Here is a 22,186-nt window from a genome sequence, read left to right on the forward strand (position 1 = left end):
AATTGCAGTGGCTCACCAGGCGAAATGAAAGAAAAGGCATAGGTTTGAAAATCCCCGGCTTGTTTGTCCGCCTGAGTGGCCTTAATTTGGTTGTATCACATGTATGCCTTGTGGTTGATACTGAGCAAGATGAATCATTGTAAAATATGAACCAGATCAGCTGCTTGTTTCCTGAAGGTAAAAGCTTGCACAACGGCTGGTAAATACGCAGAAGAGAGCCTGTCCTCTAAAATAATAAAGGAAGGAATTGTTGGGAAGGCTAGACGCTTTACATTCCCTAGCTTTTCTCTTTTTATTCATTTTCGAATATTCAGCTTGTTTGTGTGAGTATGTATAAAGATTTTAGTTTTTTTTTCCTTTTTCTTATGTCTTCCCGTTATTCTGACAGCGTGTCGTTGGCTGACTTTAAAACCTCTCATTTTGCCAGCCCTTAATCTCCTGCCAGTCATCTAGATCATCTAAAAGTGCTGAAAATCTAACCCCCCATCCATGGTGTCTGAAATCACAGCAAGATCTTTGCAGTTGTAGCACATTTCTGAAGCCAACTAATACCCTGAGAACAATCTGCAGGTTTCTGATAATGGCTTGTAAAATCTTTCATCTTGACATAAGCTGGCATATGCTGAGTGGCTCCACATGTTTATCTTAAAGCAACAAAAGCAGGACCAAAACATGTAAGGTAATCACTTCAAAGACCTCTATGCTTGACTCCAGTGTTAGATCCTGCTTTCTTTCTAATCAGCTGCTGACCGTGTGGGCATTACGTGCATCTGAAATTAGTTTACGAAATCTTGCTGCCGTATGTTGGGGGAAGCAAATTGGGTCTTTGAAAACCCTGTGGAAGAAAAAAAAAAGCTTTATGGAGCAAGGCCTAAATTAAACCGACCTTTGATGATTGTCTCTTGAATAACCAGCTGAGTACTGCCTGGGATAATGATACAAAACCGATCCATAATATATACGCTCACCACAGAATCCTACTAATTAAAAACACCAGGACTAGACTGAGACACACTTGTTAAGGTGGATTTAGTTTCTGTTCTTTTTTTAAAAAAACTTTTTTGAAATCTGTACCACCAAAGCATCTGAGAGAAAAGAGAACCTGACCTTTAGTCTTTTTTTCTTCAACCTTTGTTCAGATGTTGCCAGGCAAAATCTGCAAATGAATACTATTCCAGGAAACAGTAAAGACAACAGAATTTCAAAAACAAGTATTTCCTTCCTGAAACTCTTGATCAAGGGGATGGGGGGTTTTGGGTAGGGAGGAGGACTGAAAGACAGAAGCTAAGAAAGGGCATGAACCTCCCCTGTTGAGTAATGAAATTAAATGACAGCTCTTGAGTGAGGAAGAGACGCTGCAAGAAAGAGTGCACGAGAAAGAGAGTAGAGGGGGGGTGTTGACGAGTAGGGGCTCGGGGGTGGGTGGGGGGATTTTGTCCAGCCAGGAAATTGAAGCCATCACAAGCAAATTGAGTTCAGGTCCTCTTGGTGGGCAAGAGCAGACCAATCAATTTGGCCTAGTACTCAGTGCCTGTCAAGCTCACAGAAGGACACCTTGGCATCCAATAATAGGAGCACAGTAAACAACTGAGCCCTGCCTCTGTTAGTCTCAGCTACAGTAAAATCTAGCTATCCATACTTATTTCTCCTCGAGGGAAATAAATGTATGACAGTGCTCTGCTGCGGTACAGTGTGAGCCACAGACGCTGATGCATTAGACGGCGTTATGTGGACATCAGTTAATGGCTTCCACATTAAAGGCTGGACCACTTCCTCTCCCCATGGTGCCTGTACATAAAGAAACATGACTTTTCATCTTATTAAAACAAATAAATACTTCTTCTGAATGCCTTAACTTTACCAAGGAGACAAATAAGGTAAATGAAAACAAGACATAACCTCTGCTAGGACATAAATGCCATCAAGTGTCTCTAGCTAGGAACCACATTTTAATGAGCCTTATTTGGCCTTTCCCTTTTGCTAATCTTTGGACAGTGACACAACATTCTTGCTAATTATCTCGATTACACAGCAGGAACGCACTACATCGCAGTTCTGAGGCAAGAGTCGACGAGGGGTGGAATCATACAACCCTAAAGGTCTAATTATCTCTGTTGGTTCCCAATTAATCCATTAAGTTGTTTTGGCTCAGCTGCAAGACTTCAGGCATCATTTTATGTACTAATACGTTGCAGCATCACACACCCACTGTATGAACTTTTCTTTTGTGAACGTTTTCTGTTAATAGGAGCGAACCATGCTTCCCTTTACCTGCAGCATGTCATAAAAGATAAATACCTTCCACTCTTTCCATGGCACATTCATCTCCCTAAAAATCCCTTTGACAGTGTTTTTCCTTTGGCTATATTTAAAAAAAACAAAAATGGTTTTAATATTTTGTGCCTGTCTTTTACAGCATTAAAAATTGATAAGAAAAGTGGGATATAAATGCTACTCTTCCTCTTTTACTCCCTATTATTATTCATATTAAGATAAGCAACTATTCTATTTGAGGATACATATGCAGGAAGTACAACTTCCTAAATCCTGGTACTGTTGCAGATCAGTGTTCTGTCCCTAATGGCTTAATGTGATGAAGTTACAGAGCTTAACATATGCAAAACTGCACAGATGATACTGATGACTTGCAAGGGAGCCTAAAATTGTTTATACATTAAGCCACTGGAACTTTGTTGAGGTAAAAAAAAAAGCCTCATTGGCAAAACTAGTTATGACATCTATAGTGATGCTGTTGCCAATATGTGTGCCATGCCAACAAGCTGTCAGGGTCCATTGTCTGTGGATGACCTGCTAAACTGAAACTATGTACCATGTTTTCTGCACTATAAGGTGCACCTAAAAGCCTTTTTTTGTTTTATGTTTTTCAAAAAATGACACTGCACCATATAATTCAGAATGACTTATTTATGGAGTTATTCTGGTTGTTCTTACTAGTGTTGAGCCAATGTTGAGAAGTACATTAGCCTCTGTCAAAATGTCAGTCTGATTTTTTTAGAGTTGCATATAATGTTGGGATTTACTGTAAATCTTCAAACGCGGCTAATTTGTAATGGTGTCTGACATTTTTTGTTTTTTTACATGTTACTAGGAAGGTTGGACGTTAGCATATTCACAGAAAGGTTTGATTTAGTAGTATCAGTCTGTTTATTTATGAGTTGAACTGCGGTCTTCTGGACTGAGAGGTCTGAGGTCTTTCCATCTGTTGTACCCACTCCTCCAGCTTGGGGGTTACTGCACCGAGTGCTCCAATTACCACAGGCACCACTGTCACCTTCACTTTCCATGGTATTTCTCCAGTTTCTCATGTTCCACATTCACCACAATGGCTTTCCTCTGTTCTTCATCCACCACTACAATGTCTGGTGTGTAATATATATATACACATATATATATATATATATATATATATATACACACATTGCTTTATAGCATTAAAATATTAAAGTATAAATTCTCCAATTACTGATCTATTTTATTAGCAAAAGACCTGCATAAACAAGAGACTAACGATGGTATTTAACTTGACAAACAGCACTGTGTCCCAGTTGGAAAATTATTTTGCATGTCTCAAGTGTGAACACTCTCTTTAGTACTCTGATATATACTCAGGGAATACACTCACCTCTCTTTAGCTGCAAAATTTGTTGAGTTTGTGTTGAAGCTTGTTTAAGTCACAAGCCCTCTTGTTCTTCTCTCTGGAGATATTTATTTCAAATAAATGAGTAATACGCTGTTATTGCTCAAGGACATTCTTCAAATGAAAAAAAAGTAACAATATTCTGCTTGGAAAAACTGTGTAATGGTAACAAAACTGAGTGTTATTTGAGCAAAACTGTGTATGGTTAAAAACTGAGTGTTATTTGAGCAGTGTTGACACCATTATATTAGAGAGATGAGGGACAGGCATGTAGCTTGAAATTACAGGATGAAATGTGTTTGTGTTTAAATGTTCTTTTATTCTATTTTATTTTTTTACATTGTAACACTGGAATAGTTCATTTTCTGACAGTTATTAGGTAAAAACAAAATCAATTTTAGATTGAATCATACCGAAAGCAACCTTCATTTCTTCGCAATCTGACAATTCTTTTTTTGTCCTGTTTCTAAAATATCAGTGGATCTGCTCAGCACAGTGGAAATAAAGGTCCTCAGACATATGGAAACACAAGCCACAACTCAAATAACACAAGTTCCAAACTGACAGCTAACTGTATAGATGACACAGAAATGGTACACACTCGTCCTGTTCTTCTCCAGAGCGTCCATGCAGACAATCCGAAGGTGTTTCGAGTGTGATCTCTCCTCATCTTGTCATTGCGCACAACTCCTTTGACAGTGCTGACAGCTACTTTTTTACAAACTTGTGACATGCACAGATGCTCCTGTATTGAATTATCTATCTGTGACCTACACAGTCTTTTATATTGTCTCTGTTTGTCAATGCAATCAGTGAAATACTGAGTTTGAGAACAGTTTTCCTGTTAGCTCATTCTCACCTGACTCACAGGGTTGACATCACACCTCACAAAAAAATATTTTTTTAATAAATCCATGATATGAACATTTTTAACCTTGATTTTTTTGTTTTCAGTTTGATAGAGAAAAACAACAAAAAATACTAAAACATAAGAAAACACCATTTGTTAACCTTGTGGGGTTTGTAAGGAATATGCTTTATTGACTGAAAAATCAAGCAAGAAAATATATTTAGAGAAAGTTGAAAAGACCTGAATCAAACTACATCCAAAATAAATACTTACTTTTACTTAGACAACTCTAATTTGTATTTCTGTTGTCTTCTTTTTCTTGGCCACCAAAGCTTTCAACCTTTTTCATCAAAAAGTTGAAAGCATTTACACAATATCCTGGTATATTGCATTCTACCATAAGTTACTACGTATATATATATATATATATATATATATATATATATATATATATATATATATATATATATATTTTAATTACTGATAAAACAAATAGAAAGCTTAATTCTAAATTTTAAAGTGTAACATTTAAAAACTGTTGTTTTGTTACTTTCAGATGACCTTTAGAAATTAAACAAAAGCCCGGAAGTAACTCAATTGGCACTATAATAATGCCCTTGTCTACCTCTAGAACAGTGCTTTTCAACCAGTGTGTTGCGGCACACTAGTGTACCTTGAGATATGGTCAGGTGAGCCGTGGGCAATTACCCAAATTTACTGATCTAGAAATATTTTCCATCTCCAGGATATCAGCTCTGTGTTCATCCAAACAGTACCTGATAAAACACTATGAATGTGAAAGATCGTAAAATACTTTTTTCTTTCTGTTTATTTGATTTTATTAAAGACACTTTGATGAGAATGGCGGTACCGCGATTTATCCGCAGCTTCAGCTCTGTATCGGAAAAGTCCCGCCCCTTCAACTGTCTCCACCAATCATTCTTGGAGGTTTAATCATACGTCAACATTCTGACCAATACGAAGCGATTAAAGTCCTCACTTCCTTGTTCCGATTCTGCTCATAAAGTCGTTTAGATCCAACAAAAATAACATGTAAAGCTCGTCTTTAGTGGTGCAGCTTTCCGCGGGATCCGATGTCAGACTGTGGAACAAGAGAACAAAACAATGAAGCTCAGAGAAGCGAGTCTGTCTGCCATCAGCGTCTGTTTTCACACTACATCTCCCATGATGCATAGGGTTAAAGTGACAGCGTCTCAGCGTAAAATGAGTCTTCCTTGTTAAATGTCTTGAAACTACAACGAACACACATCAAACATTTTTTAAATCTTCTTGTTGAAATCAGAGGTCAACGGTTTAGTTCTCCTTCAAGGTTAGTGTTTATTAACAGCCAAACATCCGAGAGTTTGGTCCAAGTCATCTTTTTAACTGAAACACTTTTCTAATAATGTCTGGATTATTTTATATGTTAAACTGAAGAAGTAAAAACAACATTTAAGAAACAGGATTAAGGTGAAGTGGCCAACAAACACAGTTGAACTAAATTGAAACAATTCAAAAATCTAAAAAGAAATAAAATGTTTTTGTTAAAGTTTTTAAAGACTTCATCTTTGATTAAGACAAAAGAAAAAAGCTACAGAAAACATAAATATAATCTTGGTTAGTTTTTTTGTGTGTGAAATTTACAGTGGCCCAGAAGGGTCACAACACAACACATTAACTTTATACACAACACACTAACTTTACACACAACACATTAACTTTACACACAACACATTAACTTTACACACAACACAATAACTTTACACACAACACACTAACTTTACACACAACAGATTAACTTTACACACAACACATTAACTTTACACACAAGACATTAACTTAACACACAACACATTAACTCACAACATAACACAATAACTCACAACACAACACAATAACTCACAACACAACACATTAACTCACAACACAGCACATTAACTCATGGCCCAGAAGGGTCACAACACAACACATTAACTTACCTCACAACACATAAACTCACAACGGAAGTAAAGCAGCAATTGAAGTGCTTTTATTCTGAAATTTCTACTGGGCTGAGCAGCTAACTACCTAACAGAAAGTAATGTCACAGTGAGCTGTGGAGGGAGCTGCACGCGCGCTCCTCTCCTCTCCTTTTTTCCGCTCCGTCCTCTCACACAGGCACGTGCAGTCCCCAACACACACGCACACACAGGACGGAGTGGAAAAAAGGAGAGGAGCGCGCGTGCAGCGACAGAGGGGGGTGTCAGAGCGGAGGGAGGAGTGTGTGTTCATATTGTGTGTGTTTAGAGGAAGGAGAACCGTAGTAAAGACAAAGTTTCTGGCAACACTGCTGCTAGCTTCTCTTGTAGCAATAACATGCTCCCTCCACAGCTCACTGTGACATTACTTTCTGTTAGGTAGTTAGCTGCTCAGCCCAGTATAAATTTCAGAATAAAAGCACTTCAATTGCTGCTTTACTTCCGTTGTGAGTTTATGTGTTGTGAGGTAAGTTAATGTGTTGTGTTGTGACCCTTCTGGGCCATGAGTTAATGTGTTGTGTTGTGAGTTAATGTGTTGTGTTGTGAGTTATTGTGTTGTGTTGTGAGTTAATGTGTTGTGTTGTGAGTTATTGTGTTGTAAGTTAATGTGTTGTGTTGTGAGTTAATGTGTTGTGTTGTGAGTTAATGTGTTGTGTTGTGAGCTATTGTGTTGTGTTGTGAGTTAATGTGTTGTGTGTTAAGTTAATGTGTTGTGTGTTAAGTTAATGTGTTGTGTGTAAAGTTAATGTGTTGTGTGTAAAGTTAGTGTGTTGTGTGTAAAGTTAGTGTGTTGTGTATAAAGTTAATGTGTTGTGTGTAAAGTTAATGTGTTGTGTGTAAAGTTAGTGTGTTGTGTATAAAGTTAATGTGTTGTGTTGTGACCCTTCTGGGCCACCGTAGAAATTTATCAAACATATTGTGATCATATAATTGTTCAAAAATTACAGTTGCCTTTGCACCAACATAAAATAAAAATTACTATTTAGAAAGAATATATTTGTTTTTCTGTGAAGTACATAAAATTGCATGTTAAAAAACCTGGAGGGTAAATTGTCAAATAATTTAGTTGAAAATTATTACGAAAAACAAACTTAACTTTTATTACATCTTTTAGAAATAAACAGCTGCAACTTCCATTTTTTTTTTTGCCACAATTATCACAAAAATGCATTGAGATTGAGATTGTGGAGGGACTGTACATCAATACAGACTATAGAGTTTCTCTTTTTTAATTTTTGGATGCTGGTGAGCCGTGGGATTTTGTCATGGATAAAGTGTGCCTTGGCTCAAAAAAGGTTGAAAAACACTGCTCTAGAAATGCAAGTAAGCAACTTCTTTCTTAAACATTCTAAGTAGGAATCCAGAACATCTGGTATTACAACTGAAATAATCAGATTACAAACACTGTAGCTCAGTGGGTAACAAAATATGCACAGAGAATAGGGCAGATGAACAGGAAAGAAAGCAAAACAGAAAGCTGGAACATAATAAGCCAGTTTTTAGTGAACTTGACACTGATTGATCCAAAAATGTACACCTTATCCATTTTAAAGAATGGTTGAGACACCACAACAGTGTCAGACAAAAAGGAGGTTGTACAAAAGAGTTGTTACTGAGATGTACAAGTTTCAGACATGTCTGAGAGCAGCTTTGCTGTGTTTGCTCCTTTTGATCCTGTGTTTACCAGATCATGACTAAACTTGAAAGATTTACACCAACTAAGTGTGCAGGGAAGACATAGCTGTAACCACAGTGGAGAGACTTTTTGGTTCCGCAAAGGAAGTCTTGTGAAAGCAGTTATAAATATTTAGAGCCAGCTCCAAAACTGGAAAAAAATAACTTACTTTAGTCTACTCTTTAATACATATGTAAGATCTCTTGTAGCAGTGAAATGTGAAATGACAGCAAAAGGATGTCATTACTGTCTTCAGGAATCCAAATTATGGTGGTTCTGCTAATTCGTAAAAGTAAACCTCAACATAAAGAGATTTATCTCTCAGTCTCATAAATCTTACAGAACAGAAGAATAAATAGAAAGACACTCATTCCACTCATTACCCTTTATTTATACAGTTACCAAAACAGAGTACCCTAAATATTTTAGTAGATCTCTCTATACAAAGCAAATAGAACAATACCTACAGTAGTTAGTTCGTACAGTTTTTATATACCTGTTTATAATAAATGGTGGGTTCCATTGAAATAGAGTTTTAAAGTCTTTTTTTTTTTGGTCATTTTTTCTTTTCTTTTCCACAGTTTAGTAAAATTACAAACATGCAGACTTCCACATAAAAATAAAACAAATCCTCTCTGGGTGGTCTTTGTCTGTTGTAATGCTTTATACCAGTTTGCCTTAATTTGAAAACTGGTGGCTCTTAAGCAACAAAACAAGCAGGACAAAGGCTTTTTCTATTCGAGATTGGATAACATTAAGGAATATTGTTATTTGTTTGTGAATATTTTTGTCCCAAGTATCCCAAGTACCATCTATTGTATGTTTGAAAGTGTGACTATTTCCTGCCTTATGGCCTAACATTGTCAAGTTGCTCAACATTTCAATGAATGGGGGGGGGCAGCCATGGTGCAGAAGTAGAGCGGTGAACCCCTGATCAGAAGAAGGCATCTTCAGTTCCCACCATGTGTCCTTGGGCAAGACAGTGAACCTCCAGGTGGTTATAGGTTGGCGCTAGTGTGAGGCAGCAGAGCCGCCGTCAGTATGTGACTGTGTGTGCGTGGGTGAATGGGACTGTGACTGGGAAAAAGCGCCTTGGGTCTTTGAGGAAGATAGGCAAGTGCAGAAGTAAACATCCTTTACCATTTCTATTATATGAAAAAAAGGGGAAAAATTATCAATAATAATGAATGGAATATCTATTATGTTACAATAATAATAGAATACATTTTATGCTTGGACTCTTAATCCTTGTGCTATCCTATGACCCCACCTTTACATTGACGTGTTATTCCTACCATGACAAAGGTGGATAAAGGTGGAAAGATTTCATGTAATCCGTGGACACCAGTGAAGATCACAAATCATTGAAGAAAAAAGGTTCAGCGCACTGTCTAGTGGGTCTAGATGACCCAACTCCCAATGTTAAAGTGCCTAGGATAGCACAAGGGTTAAGCATGTATTTGGTTCAAAAGCCTACTTATTGGCAAATAGTTTTTGCAGGTTCAAAATTAAACAGTTTAAAAAATGCAACATGTCAGTAACAGTAATAAAATGTGCAGCTGTGGCTGCCTGGACACGGCTTATCTCATCTGAGCAAAAAGACTAAGCAGGACTGGATTTGTTAGTTCTTGGATGATAGCCGTGATCCTTGCAGCCATATGGGGGCACTTTCGAATGTTTCCATAAGCTGGTCCCAAGTCCAGTAAATGCGGAAAGATGAGTCAGGAATGGCATCCACTCTAAAACCAAAGCCAAATCACATACATGTATTATGGGGTGATTCACTGTGGCGAACCTTAAAGCAAGTAGTCACAAATAACAACCAAACATGTATGTCTTCTTTAACCCCCCTAAAATCAATTTAAGTCTACAAAATTATAATAATAATTTTAAAAGAACATTGAGAAGAAGTGAAATACTTCATCTAAACTGAAAAACATTGACAACCACTAATCTTTAAATGACCCACTGTTGCTGCACAGTTATGAACACTGAAAGCATTATGTTCCATATGCTGCATTTCCGTCACAGTTATTTTAAGCCAAGGTAACAACATTAGGAAAATGTCATGGTCTGCATGGCAATACTTGCTATGACAATGCTAATCACATGTCAGAAAGCACAATTTTCCATTCTGTAACAAGGTCTCCACCATTTTCTGGGATACTGAAATGACAAGTTCCATGACAATGACAAGACCAGCCGAGAACATTTGGATATGGTCCCATGGTGTCTATTTCAGGCATTGTTGGACTAGTGCTGATTTGACTGTGCAATGCACAGAAAATATTTCTTTTTTAACAGGCATGTCATATTTTAAACGTACAAACTATCAAATTATTTTTGATTGTTTAATCTTTGTTTAATAATATTAAATGTGAAGCCATTGGATAAGACAGAAAGCTGTAACTTGTTCCCACATCTCACCTTTGCGGTCTCCCTGTTCACACTGATGTAGGTTCAGCTAAGAGGAGTAGCTTCTCAGCCCATTTTCTAGGCTTTTAAAAAGATGGTATCATAAAATATATTTTTCCCTATCAATGGGCCCTTCTACATGTCTGCAGATGGACTCACCACATTTGTGATAATGTTACATTTTGAAGTCGGATGTGGGATCAGCAGTTGGTTCTTACACAGTGTCTGTCCTTGTTGTCTTTCAAGGGAATGAGTCTGATTCTGGGCATTTTTTACTTTATCACTGCAAATGATCCATTATGCTGTTCTGCAGTGGATTGACAACATTTTTAAGTATATATATATATATATATATATATATATATATATATATATATATATATATATATATATATATATATATATATATATATATATATATATATATATATATATATATATTGCTTGTCCAGCAATCAGCAAGAGAGAGAAAGGTAACTGCACAACAATGTCCTGAGTCAAAAAGGCATTACACTTGCTAGAGCTAGAAACCTAGTTTGTATTTAAATGTTCATTCACATTTAATTTAAGGCATGCAAAACCAAAAAAAAAAGAATATCATAACTACTACAAAGTCATTATGCCATGGTACTATGACTTTTCCCACCCACAATTTTATCAGTTATTTGGATAATTAAAAAATATGACATTATGAGGGAAAAAAAATTGTTGACAAAGCCAAAAAGCATTAAATTGCTTAAAGGCAATGGAAGAGGGAAAGTTCAATCAACCAATGCCGCAGGAATACATTAAAGGCTCTGTTTCACTTTAAATGAGTGTTAGAAGTTGATTTAGAGTTGCCATCAGCATGAAGTTGATTCCATCACTATAGAATAAATCTGGTCTTCTCAGCCACCTGCCTCCTAAAAGCTCAGACCCCAACTGGGCTAAAATTTCACAAGGAGATCATATATGATTATGCATTGTCCATGAAATGATTATTTTTGTAAACTTGCTGCAGCAATTGATGTTGATGGTTCTGTAAATGTCAGTGAAAAGAGATGGATAATAGGTGGGAAAGAAAGTACGGACAAGAAAGTATTAAAATGAACACATTTGTTAAATTTAAACGTGGAAAATAATGTTATATTTTCAACATAAAATAACTCAAGGCACAGTAAACACAGACCCTCACTCTAAAACTGTTGTTCAGATAAAAGTGGCAAGAAAAGTAAAATTTTGTCTATCTACCTTTTACCCGTGGATAATGTATGTTTTTAAATTATTTCCCTTTTTCAAGGACAAAAATATATTAATTTTTTTTTAAGTTGCCCAATCTGTAAATACTTGCATAAGAAGTTGGAAGGCTGGTTGCCAGAGTCAACCAGACTTTCCTGCTGCATCGATTCACACTTGATCCCTCAAAGCTGTATAATCACAGTTGTGTAAATAGCCATTATTTCCACAAGATAAACAAGGATCAGACTAAACAAATGTGTGCTTCTGTACCTATTTGACGTAATGAAATCACAAATACTTCTTCATGACAGCTAATAGGATTGCAGGACGTGATGCATCATGAACTGCATCTGAGCATGAGACGGTTTGCATAGATACACATAGACGTGCAGAGTTTCTAGCAACAGAAACAATTTCTTTGTTTCTAACTGCCTTTTTAAATTCTAATTCATGTTGTTATTGACACCAATGTAGATCTCGAGCATTTGATGAAAATAAATAAGAAGCAGATGGTATAGAGCAGTAAGCTCATTGTACTGTGTACAGTCTGAGCGCAGCACTAAGATCACATGCACTGTAACTCATAAACACATCAAGTTTCCCCGTTCAGCGCTCAGAGCCTAGCCCTCTGTGCTCTGTAGTTAACTGTCTCTGTGTCAAATCCTTCTTCCTGATGCAGGAGACGTGCATGGAGAAGAACTGCTGTGTCTTTCATTTTACGGTTCTGGATGTCGGCAGAGGGAGGAACTGAGGAGTGAGTCAGTGGTGGTTAACTTTGTAGCTAACACTCTGTGGCAGTTGCACAGGTTTCTTCAGCATCGCTTTAAGGCACGAAGAGAAGCTGGTTGAAATACAACTGTGTCACACTTCTCACTCAACCAAGTCAGCTGATTTAACAGCTCACTAAAGTTAGTATGCGATGCAGACAGAGAGGGTGGTGAAACCTCCATCAAAAAGGGGAAGAGTTCACTGCAGGGGAGAAGGGATAAAAAGATTCGATGAGTCTAAGATGTCGGCGTCGAGCCTCAGTTGGTGTTAGATGACATTAAGTTTAGATGGAAGTACAACCTCCAAAGAAGTCTATTTCGTTAAGTGAACCACTTGCTGTTTTCTAAGACTGCAAGTGTAAAATGTGATCCAGACTAAAGTGACCATGACGACGATTTGTGTATGTAAGGTAGTTAGATAGAGTTACAATGAGCAGACATGCCTCTAAAATGTAGGCTATGTATTTTTTATGTTGCCTGCTACGCTGTGTCAGAACCAGTTAGTTGTCTATTTGCGAGCAAGCTGCGGCAGTTTGACTTAAGGTCCCTTTTGAAGTTAACTTGAAGCAAAATATTTTTACAGATTTTTTAACAGAAACAAAACAAAGAGAAACTGATAAACAGGGTTATATTTAAGAATTTCAAGCATAACTTTAGTTTCCAGAAATACTATTTTAACTTGCTTGGTTGGTTAATGGCTTTTGCTTAGTCACAACTGCCTTATTGCCACCTAGATATGGGCCATCTATGGGCAAAAACATGGTCAAATCTGTTTGGGGGTGCAGGTTGGGGTGTGCAAGTGGGCTGCACAAAATAGCAAGGTCGTTGACCTTTCAGTGAGCCCATAGAGCAAAATTGTTCATGCATATTTTTTCTGTGGTCATGCTGCGAGCAACAGCTTATAGTAAACACAACACAAAAGTTAAGTAAATGTGAAGTATGTGAGATCCATCTGGAATTTTCTGGGTTTTTTTACCCCCTCCCTCATTCTGTGGCCTTTGCAAGGGGCCTGTAAGTGCTGTCCACATGCTAATTCTGCCGTGCAATACCTGTACAGGTTTGCCCAGTTTCGCCAGTAAACAGCCCGTATCTTGCCATAAGGGCAGTTAGGACTGATGCTTTACCAACGACTAGTATGGTGTAAGGGCACTATACAACAGCATTGTATAGTAAACTATAAGAAAATGTGCGTTTCCCTCAAGACCAAAAAACCTGCAGCACCTGTACGGGTCAACCACAAGAATGAGGTTTAAAACAGGGTCGCATGTGGACATACATTACACATCTTATTATGATGTTAACAAGTTTCAACTTGATACATTCTGTCTAACTGGCTTTTCCTTGCTTAAAATGAGACATTTCATCTTCAAAGATTTCTAGTCAGAAAAATTTGTATATTCTAATAAACAAAAAAAACAAAAAACATTTCAGAATCTTCTGGAAATTGGCTTGAAAGCTTGTGGTCTAATGCTTTTCAATGGATATTTTTTAACCCTTCATTCATGAAAATTTAAAAAATTTAATTGTGTACTTTTTATCTGTCAGCCTTTTGAGAACTACTTTTGATTTGCCGGTCACTTTTCTTTTATGTGGTTTGCATATTTGCTCTTATAAATTCTAAGATAACAGTATGTTATGTTCGTCTTGGTTAATCTCTTTTTAGCTTTTTTATAAAAAGTGGGTGTTGCACACACTTTTCTATGAATATGTTTTATTCTTTGTTTGTGGTTAATTATTGAACAAAATATATGTTTATGTAAGACAGTTTTCAAAAAAATCATTGTAGTTCTGCCAAGTAAATATTTATCAAATAAAAAGAAAACCAAAGAAAAGACATGTAGCCAATTTAGTTGATGCACAGAGAATAATCTCACTGAAACAATGACAGTGCAGCCTACTTTCTGTTTTGTTTGTCCATTTCATGGCTGCAATATTTCAAGGAAATTACATTTCTTTGTTTCCCATTTCTTTTGTATGAAAACATTTTATGTTGCAAATCACTATCATGTTATCCACAAATTAGAAGACTGCAGCAGTGGTAAGAAACTGTGGAAAGGCAATGGGATGTTTATATTAGTAAAAGGAAAAAGAGAAAAGAGAAAAAGAAAGCAAAGTTGACTTTGAAGGCACAATCAAGGGGAGGTTTGGCACGACACCTGTCATCCGTGAAAGATGACGCTTGAGACTCAAAGTCTGAAGACAAACATATTGTATGACTGCACACTGATTTATGCTTTTCCTTTGGAACACAACAAAAAAAGAAAGAAAAAAAAAACTTCTGATGCGAATCAGACGGTAAATTGATATATAAATAAACTTGCAATCTGCATGCTTCATCTATAAATCTCCATAAGAACACTTAACTTAGAAAGAGTGAACATGATGGAGTGTGAAAGTAGTCACATGCTAAGCCGGTGTTGTCTAAATGAAAAACATGATGCACATCCTTGTTAGACACAGAGCTCACAAGCACACAAAAAACAGACAAAGATATGTACGTGCAAGACAACTTACTTTCCACTGAGTTTGCAATTTGATAAATGGGTCAGACGTGGTTTAAGACCTCTCGTCTTTGTGAACATTAAGTTTTGCTATTGTAGTAAACCAGAAGGCAAAAAAGACCCATTGATCATTCTTGGTTGTGGATGTGGCACAATGCAGATTCCTTACAGAAACTGTCATTGGATGATTTAATGTTAAAAAGGCTGGATTCAAAAAAGCGCATGGACTCTGGAGAGGCAGCAGGAGCAGAGCACGTCAGTATTGGAGTCAGAATCAAGGACAGGGAGATTGTGATTTATGTCACTTTCCATTTAAGTATTACCTAAAGAAACACGTTTGGGAAATCTTTTTTATCTCCACCTGTTTCAAATTTTGAAAATGTCATTTTTCACAGCGTTTATGCCAGTGAAACAGTTTGACTGATACTGTACTGCCTATTTCTGATGAGCCTAAAGAAAATCCAAAGGTTATGTTGAGAGGTGGCAGCATTAGTCAGCAGCAAATGCGATACTAGATTTGATGTTTTATGCGATGCCACAGCTTGTCAGAACTGCAGGGGAGGAAATCTAATACTTATAGATACACATTCTGAAAACATGATGAAACATAAAAGTGAGAACATACTGCCTGTCATGTCATGTTTTTATAATGCATTATCGTCATTTTTTTTCTTCCTAAGTTTAGAACAGCTCTGCGTAAGTGTACGACAGATTTTAGAAAATAGTTAAAAAGTAAACCACAATTAAAAAAGCTTGTTAGATCACAAAGAGGAACACACAATGTAATTTTGTAAGTGACCAGCAGATGGCAGAGCACCTACTGTCTTAGAGAGTGGAAGAGCATGAAAGCTGAATGGAAAAAGAGATCTTGCACTGAGTTTTGTTTTCCTGGTTGACTGAACTCCCCCAGTGGTCTGATTGTAAAAATGGACTCGTGGGAAGTGCTCACTTACCGCAGGTGTCAGTCTGCAGATAGATAAGATTTTTGTGGTTCCGAGAAGGTTGCATTATTTTCTGTGTGTTTTTTTGTGTGTATATGTGTGCATGAGGGCACAATTTCCCCTTGTGTGCTTACGCCCTAGTAAATGTCTCTCTAATCGAGAGGCAGTGGTATATTGTTTTCATTTGGAGACCAGAATTACACTGGAGTTGTTTTGGACTCGCACACTGAGCTCCATATAGTCTCAGGAGGAGAAAGACAAGGGAGCAGAGAGAAAGCCTGTTCTTCATCATAAGCTCTCACTTTCTATTTGTTTGTTTTTTTGTTTCTTTGCAATATATATATAAAAAAAAAAGATTCCTGTTTTTACTAAATTCAGCAAGGTGGTTCCCTATTTTTAAAATTGTGTTGCATTATTTAAAATTACATCTATGAATAATGGCTGTTTGAAAGTCCCACTATAAACATCTTTTTATTTACTGTAAAAGTGGTGTTTTAAATATGAAAATGCTGCTTTTAGGCAAACTAAAATAATGTCCAACAGCTGAGCAAATAGATGATAGCTGAAGGCCTCTTGTGTTAAACATATTTTACTGTTACAAAAGCGGTTATGAATCTTTTGACATACCAGATGTATATTGGAATTAACCCCTATTTGTAAAAAAATTTTGTTGGACCGGACGGAAAAGAAAAGGAGGGAAGAAGAGAGAAGAATGTTAGAGAGAGGGTGTGTGTGTGTGTGTGGGGGGGGGGGGGGGAGGTGGGGGGGGGAGGGTGATTATAGAAGCGGGGTAAAATCATGAAGGAGCATGAAGCAACAAGTTACTGGAATTTTTTTAATCATTACAGTCACGCTTAGAAGTAACACAAATCAAAAAGGGGTGGGGCTTGTCCACACACACACTCAATTGTTATAAATATACCTGTTGGCCCCAACAATGTTCACATGTCAACATGTACACAATACAACTAATCTTTATACATCCTCCCCCCCAAGGTGCATCACAGGCTGACCCCCCTCCCCCATCACCCTAATAAGTGATTACCGTATGTGAGAAAGAGGGTTCCGGTAAGTCGGGCACAGCTGGTAGACTGTCCCCCTGTGGTGAAAAAGTCATCCCCCAACCCCCATGGGGCGGGACTGTTGGCGTGGAGTAAGCCTATTTCCTTCCTGCCATCCATTTGTTTACACTCTACCGCTTGCTTACAGTCCCTCACAACCCCAAGATAGTATTAGCGGTGCAACAAAAATGGCGAGGAATATTAGAGGTATCCAGCTGGGCAGTTTTGAGCCAGATGACAGCTCAGATGAGGGAAAACAAAATGTACATGGATCTATTTGTCTGCAAGTGGATGCATCAAATAGGAGTGGAGCATAGAGATTGTGGCCCGCCAACTGTAGTTTCTACAAAACAACTACAGTCTTTTTCAAACTTCTTTTTTTTTTCTGCTCGTGATTCACAACAGTTTAAATAAAGAAATACTCAGAAATGCAATTTTGAGCTTTATTTTACTTAATTATGTCCGCCATCATGAGAAAAATGCTACAAGAACATGTAAAAAGAACCAAAAACCCAATTTTCATTGGAGTGGGTCTTAAATATAGATTTATCTTTCATTCATCTTCTTCCGTTTTTTCCCTTTCGGGGTCACGGGGCTGCCGGAGCCAATCCCGGCGACTAGTGGGCGAAGGCAGGGGACACCCTGGACAGGTCGCCAGTCTGTCGCAGGGTCACAATCACTCACCCATTCACACTCACACCTATGGACAATTTAGAGTTGCGAATTGACCTATGAAGCATGTTTTTGGACGATGGGAGGAAGCCGGAGACCCTGGAGAGAACCCACGCATGTACGGGGAGAACATGCAAACTACACAGAAAGATCCCCCGTTGATATCCTGCTTCTAGTCCCCCAGCCGGGACTTGAACTGCGCCATCGTGCAGCCCTAAATTTAGCTTGTCCAATTTTATCAGTAGTTTGAACAGCAATGGACTGTTATCAATCTTTTTTGAGTTTGTCAGGAGACATGCTGATTGACTCATTTTCCAACCACAATTCTCTTGCTGGGTGTTGTGTTGCCTTTGTTTAATGCAGAACATTCAATTAGAACCCAAGGGCAAACTCTTTTCTTGATCATTTGCAAACTTGCTGGTATTAAAACCTTCCAGCAGCAAAGTGCTGCTGTTGGCTTCTCGTTTGTTAAAGTCTGCATGTTTGGTCAGGGAAATTATAAAAACAAGCGGATAATAAGGGTTAGCAGGCATGATAATTCCTAATATCTTGTAAACTGGCAGGAGGGATAGTTTAAGCCGGTCTTATGCTAATAATACTATGAGTGACTGTCAGCAACGGAGAAATACAAACATCTTCAGATGTGCTTTAACCGGGTAAAAACCTCATGCACAAACAAACACTCTCATACCTAAAAAGTAAGTGTCACTTAAAGCTGTAACTTTAAGATGGGAGGGAGAAACTGAAATGTTTCAAAGGAAACTGTTTAGGTTGCAGTGAAAGTTTCATCATTGCTCTTATTTTCTCTTTGTGATTGATCCAAGAAGGGGATTGCTCTTCTCTTGGTCAAAACATTGGTATGATACTCCAATAACACTTTTGATTGTCTAAGCTTTTAAACTTTAACTTGTTATTTTCAGCCCATGAAGTTCCAAAATATGATCATTTATGCCCGAATACTGTGAGGCTTTTGCAGTATCATAATGACTCACTACAGTCATGCAGAGGGGAGTGCTGCTTTCATTGATTTTGTTTCCTCAACTCTGACAAGAGGTGGCAGAGAAGCTTTCTGTATCAGTATCAAACAAGCATTTGACACTTTCAGGGCAACAAATAGATAGCTAAATTGCCTAAGGCCAGCGTCTTTGACATCAGCAGGAAGAGGAAAAATGTGCAGCTACAGTTAATTAAGTGTAGATAAGCTAAGCATGTCATCTTTAAGGCTTTCCTCACCCTTCGCTTTCACCCGGTTTGTGTCGATGGAGCATATCCCACTTCTTGTGCTGCTTTGCTTAATGAGTATACAAAGAAAACAGGTTTCTTTAGAGAGTTCTTTTTCTCTCGTTGGTTTGTCATCTTCATTCGAAATGCCATATCAGTTCATCTACCTCTTTATAATTGGTAACAGTGACATTTAGCTAGATTCCTTCTGTCTTACAAGACCTTTACATCCATTTAATTGTACAAGATCCAGGACTTTTAGTTGTCATTGCCAACTGACAATCTATCTATCTATCTATCTATCTATCTATCTATCTATCTATCTATCTATCTATCTATCTATCTATCTATCTATCTATCTATCTATCTATCTATCTATCTATCTATCTATCTATCTATCTATCTATCTATCTATCTATCTATCTATCTATCTATCTATCTATCTATCTATCTATCTATCCATCCATCCATCCATCCATCCATCCATCCATCCATCCATCCATCCATCCATCCATCCATCCATCCATCCATCCATCCATCCATCCATCCATCCATCCATCCATCCATCCATCCATCCATCCATCCATCCATCCATCCACCCCCCCACACACAGTTTCAATGAAGGCAAACCTTAAGAAATCATTGTTATGCTTTTTCCTGTTTAATTGAATGCTGCATGTTTTCGAGCTGCTCTAAAACATATAATGAGGTCATTTGCATTAGACTGCAGATTGGATGACCTTTGCTATTGCCAATAATTACTGTAAAACCCGCCTCTGTCTGTCATCAGCGTGGATGTGGCAGGGACCTCTCTGTGCTCACAAAAGGTTAGCTTGAGGCTCGTTTCTGGACTTATGAAAAAGCCGCAGGAAAATGTCATTAGAGCACGAGGAGGAGACACTGGGAATTAACAATGGGAGATTCAATCAGGGTGGCTTTGAGGTAGATGGGTGTGTGCGCCCACCTCCAACACCACAACCCATTTAAAAAGAAGGAATAGTAAGCATGAGCTTTAAAAAGCACTTGTTTATGTAGAGGTTCGTCTCCTCAGTTGGAGAAAGAAGGACACCCTGAGGGCGGCTTCTGTTAACTCCACGGGGCTCCCTGACTTTGCCAAGACACAAACAAATTGACAAAGTGAACTGAACAAATCAAAATGTAAATGTTCGTGCCACAGATCTGACACGCACGATCATTCAACAAGATCACTCTACCCGGCTTAGATATTTCACCACAATAATTAATTACCCATTAATTACATAGTATAGCTACAAAATAGTTTACACTTTTCATGTTGATTCATTGTTGGTACAATAGATGGTGTGTAATTGCATGCTGTCATTGTGCAGTGAAAAGTGACTTCTCATTAGTGTCTAACTCCCTTCCTATATCCTATACCATTATTTGATGCAGGTCAAAGTAGAGCTTTATTTAGGAAAAAGGATGTTTTCTACTATTTAAATATTTTAGAAAAAACATGTTATCGGTGTGTAGAGCAGCATGTTCAGAGCAGTGTAGAGTGAACGTTTGAAGAGAAACATTTTGAGGGGGCAGAGCAGAGCACTAACATCATAGGCTCTGTTTTGTGCTCTTGGTTCTAGTCACAGCGACGCGTCACGTTTCACCTGCCGGACGGCTCTCAGGAGAGCTGCAGTGACAGCGGTCTCGGGGATCATGAGCCTGTAGGTAGTGGCTCCCTCCTCACACAACCTCTCCCTCTGGTGCAGGCGCAGGACGACTTCTATGAGCAGGCCTCCCCCGACAAGAGGACCGAAGCTGATGGCAACTCTGATCCCAACTCTGGTGAGTTGAATCCCATTGCTTTACTTGCTTTTTTTTTTCCCTCACACATTGCTTGAAAGATTTCAAAGTTTTGTGACTTTAAAGCATTGATGCCTAAGGTTTGGTCCTGCAAAAATGACAAGGTATCCACTTTGTCAACACTGTTGGCATTTGTGTACATAATTTTGTTGACTTTTCTCAGGCACAATCTAATTCATCATCATTGTACTATTTCAAATTTCTGTAATTCAGATGAATTTTATCTGAAATAATGTTTTTAAAGAAATTAAAGTTATATTGAATTTGTTTCTTGGAAATGCCAAGTAAACAGTCACAAAGGACACCATCTGTCTCCATGATGAGCCCAACACACCAAATATCATTTCATTTTAAGTCATTTGATTGCTCAAGTAGGTTTGTAGTGGATACGTGAACAGGTCATTCATTTCTCAGTTAATCATCCAGACTTGTTCATCCCTCCCAGGAGCAAACCTGGGCCTCCCATAGGCTCCTCACCTATTTGTGAAACTCATTTGATTTATTTAGAGATGATTTCCCAGTTGGAAGTCTTGGTGCTCAGCTGAAGATGTTAACTTCCTCACTATTTCTGGTGGGAGAGCACATCTCCGACCCAGTTTTCTCGTTTCATCATTAAGAGGGTGAGGCATGCGCAAAGATCAAGCTCATTGCCCGAAGGTTGATGCCAGTTTTCCTGCTGAGGGTGGAGCAGAGAGCACTCTCCAAAAACATGTTCTATGTGTAAACTGTGAGTGTGCAAGATTCCATACAGACTCTGACTTAGCAGATGTAGTCTCAGTTGGCAGTTACAGTCAGTGAGTGAACTGAAGGCCCTCTGACTCACTATTTTAACAAATTAAGGAAGCATCACACGTCCCAGGGTTTTTGGAGGAGTAGCAGAGCTAAGCTGCTAGTAAAAGGAGAAATTTTTTTCTATTTTTCAGCTCAGCTAATTTTTAAGCATCTTTTAAATTAGACAACATCAAAGCCCTTTTTAAAGAAAGCCATTAGGTTCATTGTAACAAAATGTAAATATGTTTCAAATACAACCCAGTTTAAATCACCTACAGTTTAATTGAAACCATTTATGTTCTCTTTGAACTGTCCCTTTGTCATTTTCCAGCTAAACCACTTCATGAAAGGGGTGCATTAATCCTTTATTTTGAAACAATCCAGGAGCACACTGTGGGAGGGGTTAGGACATTGTCATCTGTATAACTTGATGGGATGATATAGAACATGACAATCCAAACACTACACATCATTTCAAGTGCGCCAGCTGTGGATAAAGACAGACTTTGTTAAAAATGGTGTTTTTTTTTTTTATATAAAACATTAAGTTTGAAATTGCATTTTTGAGTATCTTTTAATTGAAATTGTTGTGAATCA

At 37.9% G+C, this 22,186-nt stretch overlaps 1 protein-coding gene across 4 annotated transcripts in view; it reads left to right on the forward strand.

Annotated features, from left to right (window-relative positions):
* The window catches only part of pcdh9 (protocadherin 9), a 205,099-nt gene that overhangs the window by 125,651 nt on the left and 57,262 nt on the right, over positions 1–22,186 (forward strand). For 2 of the 4 annotated variants that reach the window (XM_020712961.2, XM_011490482.3), the window contains one exon: positions 20,599–20,800. In XM_020712961.2, the coding sequence (XP_020568620.1) occupies positions 20,599–20,800 (202 nt within the window). The remainder of the gene's footprint in view (positions 1–20,598; positions 20,801–22,186) is intronic. The other 2 variants (XM_020712966.2, XM_011490487.3) reach the window with 1 other exon arrangement.

Source organism: Oryzias latipes, chromosome 3, assembly GCF_002234675.1.
Source record: "Oryzias latipes chromosome 3, ASM223467v1".
Classification (NCBI taxonomy): domain Eukaryota; kingdom Metazoa; phylum Chordata; class Actinopteri; order Beloniformes; family Adrianichthyidae; genus Oryzias; species Oryzias latipes.